Here is an 8,812-nt window from a genome sequence, read left to right as displayed (position 1 = left end):
ACATTAGGCAGACAGGAAATTTGGGGAAATATTCATTTCCCCAGCCTGTGCAGAGCTTTAACACACATTCGGAGTGCGGCGAATTGGAGTCCTTAAAAGCTTTTCCGACCTGTCGATGTATGTGTGCAAATGATTGCCAGTCTGTGTGAGGCAGTTCGTGTTGTTGTCCTAGTCGTTTTTTGTGTTTTTTTTCTTTCCGTGAGACTCGGAAGCCTTCGCTTTTACCTTCGCCTTTGCCTATAGCCGCTATAGTTCATACCGCCGATCTCAGTATTGTGACGGCAACCAGGGGCTGCGGAAGTGCCACACATTCGCGACCTCGAGTCCAATCCGCGCACAACGGTAAATCGAGTGGGTCACGCAGTTTTCCCGTGTTTCTCCCCAGTTGTTTCGGAACAAGCAAAGAAAAGGCGTAATTTTGAAGTGCGTTAACGAGCGGCGTGAAGAGTCGCCGAATAACGGTCTTTTCAATGGCCCCGTGGAGTGAATAACGGAACAACACATACAACAATAGAAATTTAAATATTCATGAACAGTGTCGATTGTCATCAATTGAGTGTGCGATTGTGTGTGTGTGTGTGGTGGTTGATGGCAGCCTACTCACCCGCTAACGCCAAACATTTCGGGGGACATTTCCCGCTCCTTTTGCCAATCAATGGCAGGCGACATGGAAAGTCATTGTCAATCAGCAAACAGGAAGGAAAACAACAATAACAATACAAAACAACTGTGTCAAATGTCAGCCGCACAAAACTAGGATTTTGCATATTTAAGCAACAACATTACATGCAACTGCAATTAGGCATGTTTAAAATGTGTGAAGTTTTTATTTGGTCCTTTAGTGGGTTTCCCTGTTGGCTGGGGTGGCTGAAAAACAAAACCAACCAATTGACAGTTGACATTTGTAACGGATTAACCATGAAATTAAGCCCCCTAATCGCCGATTCGTTCGTGCGTGTCTATAAAACTGTCAAAATGAATAAATAAACTGTCAATTGCAATTGCCAGACCTTTGGCGCCCTAAAAGTATGCAGCAAAATGTGCCGATTTCCCCCAATCACCAAACAAACATCGTAACATCGCAAAACATTGAACATTGTACAGTGAACACTGAACACACATATTCCTCCTATTTCGTCCTTCGTGTGATTTATGCTCAGCCAAGCGTTCAAATAGATGAGGAGTCGGGGGTGGACCTGGTTTTATGCCCCAAGTGAGGCCGGAAAAATGACGCGAAAATCGTCAAGCAATTTACTTGGCTTTTTTATAGTCAATAGATGAAGCACGGGGAAAAATAATAGCCAATGTAATGCAATGTGGGGTGGCTAAGCCTAAGCTAATGCAATGTGGGGTGGCTAAGCCTAAGCTACTGTTGGGATATATGTTTTTTACAATGTTAGAAATATTTTCTTTTTAAACTTCTTGTAGAAATCTATTTAGGTATTTCCCTCTTTTGTTTAAATAGTTTGCTTATTTTTGATTTGATTGATAAGAAGCTAGAACTTTAATCCATATTAGTTAATCCATATTCAAACGAACAATTGTCATTTAAACCAAATTAAATAATTATATTATTAAATCCCATTAAATATTTCCTTAATTTTCCATAATAAATCTAATTTATCATTTTCACTTAGTTTTCTTAATTACAATAATTGAATTTATTGTACAAGCATGATAAAGAGAAACGAATAAATCTATTAAAGCCATGCAGGCTAGTACAGATAGGCCTAATTAGATTAACTGATTAAATGTGAAAGGGAAAATTAGTGGTTTATTATTTTCCACAACACACAAAAATCGAACAAATCATTAAGATACCTAATTAGATATGCTATTACTAGTTTTTTTCACTGTGTGCATGTGTGTTGTGTAGGCCTAGGCCTAGGCCAAAATGTGGTCCAAACATGCAATCGCGCCGTGTTGGTGGCTTTAATGCCAGCTCTTTTGGCCATTTACAAGTGCAGGAAAGTGCTCGAGTTTGTTCTGCTCTGGTTTGTTTGGTTTAGTGGGAGTTCGGCGAGTGTGGATGTGTGTGTGTGTAGGGCGTGTGTGTGTGTGTGGCTTTTCGAGGGCCAAAGAGTTGTTCGCGCTTTTGTTGCCAATGGATTAGCCGGCTTTGAGAAGTTCTTCCCTCACATCAACTTTAGTTGCATAAATCCTAATTAAATTCGCCCTTTAAAAGGGCGTAAAGTAAAATGCGGGAAAACCCTTTAGGGTTCTAAAAATAGTCATTTTCCACGAACACAAGGCTCGACAGCTCTCTCTTTTTTAATTAGAGACATTTTAAACACACTTCGGCAATTACACAGACAAAGAATCGTCTGGCAATAATTTCGTTTTAAGGCTCTTGACTCATAAGCCAATTAAAAACGACAAAGAACACAAAACTCGGAATCAGGATGGCAAAGGGAATCTCATTTACATGGCCATACATCTTGGAAAAGTCGGAACAAAAGTGTCCCAAAGTTGTTTTGCTTTGTGTCCTTGTTTCTAGACCGGCTTACGATTGACACCTGACTATTCACCTGACTTTGGCAAGGACTTTTCGGTTCTGGCTGCCACCAATCAATCAAACGAAGCAAGGACGCTGGGTGGCTTTACCTACACTCCCGCCCAGTAACTTTTCCCGTCTTCATCCTTTGGTGGGATGAAAATTAAAATTCTTCAATGTGAGGAAAGGCATAAAAATGTATAAAATATATATGAAAAGGCTGTCAAGGGTCGAATAAATAATGTAAAAAGGGAAATGCTTTCTTTTTTCGTCTTCACCCGACGCCTTGGGGCCCGAAAAAAAGTTCCTTAAGTTGTCTGAGCAAACCGCATGAATTTAAGCCGAAGAATTTTAGCCAGAATTTGGGCAAAATTTTCAACTCTAATGGAGTGTGAACCCAGGAATATACTCGTATATACCTCTCTCTATATATATATATATGTGTGTGCAAACTTGGCTCACCTAATCACATTGAAAGCTTAACGCTTGCCCAAGGACATATCCTGAATAATGTACAGCATTGTCGGCGGTTGGGTGGCAGTTTTAGTTTAGTTCAGTTTCGGTGGCCACTTTTAGCTAGCTGGCTAATGACCGTCGCTGGCTGGCTGGCCAAAAGGGATCATCAATAATTTAATGGCAACTTTGAATGCGCTTTGAGCGCATTACATTTAATCAGAATTCATATAGGGCTTAGTGCTTACTGCTTAGTTCGCTCATGTATTTGTGCCTTGCTGTGTGATTGTTTATGCTAATAATTCATAAACACGAGCCTGTGAAAAGCCCGCACACAAATACACACACTCACTCACTCAGACACTCACACACGCAACAGAGGAAAATCTTGTAGAATTAGGCTTATTGACTGACATCCTGCCCGCAGCTCCTTGTTGTCTGCTCCTTGTTTCTTGCTCTGGCGCTCCTTTACCACATCTTGCATCATTTTGGATCTTTGGGCAGATTTCTAAGGCAAAGACATTCACTGAGGGAGAAGAATGGGAAAGTTTATTAGTGTTTAAGTTAGATAGAGAGCTCAATAACCATTAAAAATATATATTAAATCCTACATTTTCTACTTTAAAGTAAGAAAAATAGTTTTTTTATTATATCCTAATCAGATTTCATGTTTCATAAAATGTTGTTCATATTTTCCCTCTGTGCATAGAGAGGGCTTAGCAAAAGCAAAGCTCATAGGTAGTCTGCCAGGGAAGGGCTTCCCCAAGCTGTTGGCCGCACTTTGTGGTCTGTGCTGGCATTCTAGGATAATAAAATGTTGCCAGGACTCACGTCTCCGGCTCGTCCTTACTCCTTAGTCACAGACCCCTCTCTCCCTTCACCACCACATACATATGCGCCCTGGCACATTCCGGCTGCATCTGTTACCGCAGGCCAAAGGCATAAGAACAGGTTTTAATCTTTATGAAGCATATTTCATATCGTTTTTGGAACGCTTTTTTATGACTGCCCGGACGGGTCTTCTTTTCGACATTATTAAAGGACATTTTATTGATTGGTACGCCGGGGTTTTTCTATGGGAAAAATCGTATGGCAGGTGGAGTCACTTGATTAAAGTTGATTTTACGTGCTACGCTTTATATCAAGCTAAAAATGGGAGTTTTTTGTTTGAAAAAAAAGGAAAAAATTATTTCCGGCAGAGGCTTCCCTTTGTCAGTCAAAAGTTGGGCTTCCTTTTGGCAACTTTTCCATTGGGGTTACATTTCCTTTTTTTTCCAAATAAATATTTAATATTTGCCCACAAACTTGATAGAATTTATTTGCTTTTATCAGGAAAAAACTTAATGAGATCTTAAATATTATTTTTGGAGTACATCAGAGTAAAGGGAAGTTTAATCTGCTCATTGGAAAACTTTTTAATTGTTTTATTTTGTCTCTTCCCAGTGATTTTCCTTTTAAAAATGTATAAAGTTTAGGGGTTTACTTACTTTTTTTTACTTTATTACTGTAGGAACAGAATTTGCTCTAAAAATATCGAATTTTATTTGATCTAAAAAGTGGGCAGAGAGTACATTACTTAAGACTTTTCTTTACCAAACTTTTTTCTTGCAAATATTTCTCTATCCTCTTTAGCAAATGTCAGGGAAACTCCCACCAACTTGGACTCCGCTTAGTTTCTCATTAATCCCAGCAATTTCAGTTCAAACACTAGCCATAACAATTACACTTACCAACATAGCCCACCCACTTGGCTAATCAGCAGACAAGCCAGAGTAATCCATTTCCCCAGCCCCACCTCTCAGACTAGAACTATTTATTTATTGTACAGTTCAAGTGCAAGGCAATAAATCTGTGGCCAAGTTTTGTGTGTGTTGAATTTCATTTTCTGTATCATTAATTACGATGGTTTGTTTAAAGAATGGCCGCACCGACCGCAATCGGCCATTCGGCCGCCATTCGATAATAAATCATTTACCTTGCACCCGAATAAAAGTGAGAGTAGTCGAGCTGAGTTGCGGGGGCAGGACAGCCAGCGAACAGGGTCAACAGGAAAATAAGCCAGGACCTCTCTCGGTGTTAGCCATTCGTTTAGCTTTTTTTTTTTTGTTTCATAGCTTTGTGTTTGTTTTTGTCATTTTTTTTGTGTTTTGTTTCTTTTTGTCTGTTTTTTGTTTTGTTTTGTTTTGGCAAACTGATAAGGATTAAGGGCATTGACAAAGGAATGCAGAGCAGCAAGGACATGGACAGGTCAGGGCGTTGCTGCAAAACTGCAACCTCAATGGATTTCCTTCACCTCTCTGCACACGTCTCACCCTGCGTATACGTAACAAAACGAGCCACGAATGCAATTAAATTAGACTAACAGCAAATGGCCAAGAGGGCCTGTGAGCGAGGCAAAAGAGATAGAGATAGAGACGGCCACGTAAACTGATGTGCAAAAGAAAACTGGCAAAAGGACCAGAGACCAGAGTCAAGAGACCACGGGGCCAGAGAGAAAATAGGGAAACAAAATGTCGAAGGACATGGAAGAAGTGGTGCTCCTCGGGGCGAAGTGGAGTTAACTGGAGTGCAGGGAAAGTGGCAGCTAAAATGGCAAACTGAAATGTTGAAACTTTGCCATGGAAAGCAAAAGTGTTGACGCGTCGAGCAACAGGCGATAGCTATGGAAAAATACCCATTAAAATGAGAGGGTTTAGTAGACTAAAAGTGGTTGGAAATTTAACAACTGAAAATTATTAAAAAAAGTGTAAGGCAGGCTCAGAAATATTCTTTATGATTTATATATTTTAGATTTTATATTTTATTTATAGAAAAATAAACACTTATAGGCTTTTAGCGTGCTGTTTTTAGTACAAGCAGACTAGTCGTGCGTTCTGAGCTTTATTTGACTTGCACTATTTCTGTTAAGAAACATAAACAAAATCATGTTTATTAAAGCAAAAAAATGTATAAGAATAAACAGAGAGCAATATAGAGCAGCTTAAAAACGAAAACTAGGCCACCAATTAAGTTCAAAATTCAAAAGCGGATCAACAAAGTCCGAATTTTTCTTTTAAGTTCTTTCTACCTATCAAAATCATTGCCATGGGGCTCTTAATCCACATTTATTGGAAATAATATATCCATTGAATAGCTGAGCATTCTAGACTCAAGCGTTTCTTTAGCCACACACTGAACCCTTTTAAATCTGTACAACTTCATCAGGGCCCCCACACTTTTCTCTTCTTTTTCCATCCTCTAAATCGGACACGTTGCTGCGGGGTTTATACAGCAGAAAGTGATTGCTTCATTGCTTATTTTTCCTGTGCAGTGAAGCAAAATAAAGGTAAACTTTAAGTGAACTGAGATAAAACTAAGAGCAGCAGCAGCAGCAGCAACAGCATCAGCTGAGTCATAAAAACCCACTACAAGCCAGCTGAATGCTTTTGCTGTGCTTTCTGATCAAATATTTCATTGACGGCTAGGAAAAGTAAAAGTTTAAGTAAGCATAAAACAAAATATAATAGCGGCAAAAGCGAATGGCGCATTATGCTGCTAAAGTCGGCTACAATAGCGGCAGCAGCAATAGCAGCAGCACCAGCAGCAGCAACATTAGCAACAGCAACAGCAAAAGCAGCAACATCAGCACTTAAATGCAGCAACAAGAAAAATCAGCTGAAAACTGGCAAATAAAACTCAACGACAGGCAAAAACTATTAAATCTCGCTGGATGCCTGCGGCAATAGTTATTGTTAAACAACACAAGCAGCAGCAGCAGCAGCAGCAGGAGCAGCAGCAACAGAAGGAGCAGGACCAACAGCAACATCGGCAAAAGGAGGGGAAACAAATTTGCAATATAAATTTATGCGGATTTTTCCGTCGCAACGGCGCCGCCGACGTCGACGTCATCGAAACGCGTAGCCCAGGCCACGCTGCTGATGTCGACGTCCCAGCAGCAACATCAACGGCAACAGCAGCAGCAGCAGCAGCAGCAACAAGCAGCAGTAGCAACCCAGCAGCAAAAGTAACAACAACAAGGGCACCGGCGACGACGCGAGCAGTTATTATAATAATGGCGTTAGTTGTTAGCATAATACAACAACAACAACAACCCACGGAACAGCAGCAGCAGCAACAACAATCGCTACTCTGGCCATTCTATAACGGTAAGTGCTCTTGCCCTTTCAGCAGATCTGGCAACCTTTTTGGCCTTTGACCAGGCTGACCGAAATCAGCTAAAAAAGCTCAAATAAATGTTAAAGAAAATGTTTATTTTAAGGATTAACATTTCCAAAAACTATGAAATTATATTAAAAAAAATAGACTTTGATATTTTTTAAGGAAAATATTTGAATTATCTACTATATGAGCTTAAAAAATTTAAAAATATTTGTAAATTAAATCCTCTCAAAACGCATTACCTAATCTTAAACCTTAACCTAAGAATACCCAAAAAGAGAGATTACCATTTTTTCCAATAGCTAAATAAAATCCAAAGGACATCTCTGTTCCTGTTCTTCTCTGTCTGTTTGCCCTACTACTTGAACTTTTTGCCTCTGCTTCTATGGCTATGGAAAGGAAAGGGAAAGCGATGGGGGAAAAGCGGGAGATGGCTGGGTATTGCATACTTTTAGCTGCTGCCATAATATTTCAGAGCAATGCAAATTATGTTTACGTGCGTGGAAAATGGCTAAAATGGCCACCGTCCATTCTGTTTTCCAACCATGCCCTTAAACACACCTACCGCCCTCTGGAAAAGTGTGGTAAAAGTATGCTTTTAATAGTTCAAATTGCATTTAAGGCATAATGCAGAAAATTGCTCACAACGGGCCAACGGCAACGGAAACTGGCAGCAAACATCTGCAACAGCCATAATTGCAATAACACGATCCATTCATTTGTTTTTAGCTTTCATGCTGAGCAATTTGTTAATAATTAATTTTCGAGCATAAAAATCAACGACGACGAGTGATGAGTTTTCCATTTTAAAGTCTGCTATGTAGGCTATATGCTATATGAGTAAAGTTTTCCAGGGCTTTGCGGTTGAAATGGTTTCCACCAACGAAGGATTGGTCCTTTTCTATTTGCAGATGCTGATGACGATGAAAGTTATTTGCTGCTCTGTGTGGTCAGCAATATTAATAATTGTATAAAAACTTTGATAATAAATTACTATGCTACATCAGGCTAAGTGTTTAATAAATATTTAAAATGCTTTTTTTTTGAATGCCTGACAAATTGAATGCACGGAAAAGTGGCAAACAATGCAATTGCAATTAGAGGGAAATGTAAACATGAGGAAAGATATGTCGGAAATATATTATATGTTTTTAAAAGTTTTTTTAGAGTGAAATAACATTATTTTCTTGCTAACACGGCGAAATTTAATACATTTAAGGCTTAAAATCAAAAATATAAATGAAATTTGCAAATTACTACCTAAAAGAAGCGATTTTATAATCAATTTTCCCCACAACACGTAATGAAAGTTAATATTTGCTTGCCAGCAGCGGTTACTCCTTTAATAATATGTTTGTACTTGACCAACATGGGGTAAATAATTAATTAAACTTGCAACGTAATTAAATTTTTAAACGCCTATTTTGACCAGATAATTAAGTATAACATTTCCCTAGTCTGTATGCGTCTGTGATTACAAATATTTATTAATTAATTTTGCTATCAATATTACCTTGAAATATCCAGAAACCCAAACTGAGAGAACCCATATGGAATTTCACAGAATTTGAAGTGTGGAAAGGGGGTTGGAAATATTTGACAGTTTCCCACCACTCTCCTGTTTATCTCTTTTTGAGTGATGGAAACTGATTGCCTTCGGCTGCTGGGGGATATATTCATTGCATTTTCCGGAGAACGTGTCAAATG

At 39.0% G+C, this 8,812-nt stretch overlaps 1 protein-coding gene across 1 annotated transcript in view; it reads left to right on the top strand.

Annotated features, from left to right (window-relative positions):
- Nucleotides 1-286: 286 nt before the first annotated feature.
- The window catches only part of LOC108112167, a 46,688-nt gene continuing 38,162 nt past the window's right edge, over nt 287-8,812 (top strand). Inside the window, exons 1-2 of the mRNA XM_017221945.2 lie at nt 287-342; nt 6,412-7,092. Of these exons, the coding sequence (XP_017077434.2) occupies nt 6,657-7,092 (436 nt within the window). The 5' untranslated portion in view covers nt 287-342; nt 6,412-6,656. The remainder of the gene's footprint in view (nt 343-6,411; nt 7,093-8,812) is intronic.

Source organism: Drosophila eugracilis, unplaced genomic scaffold (genome assembly GCF_018153835.1).
Source record: "Drosophila eugracilis isolate 14026-0451.02 unplaced genomic scaffold, ASM1815383v1 contig_393, whole genome shotgun sequence".
Classification (NCBI taxonomy): Eukaryota; Metazoa; Arthropoda; class Insecta; order Diptera; family Drosophilidae; genus Drosophila; species Drosophila eugracilis.
Note: the sequence above shows the minus strand (reverse complement) of the source record. Positions and strands in the feature narration are given on the sequence as shown.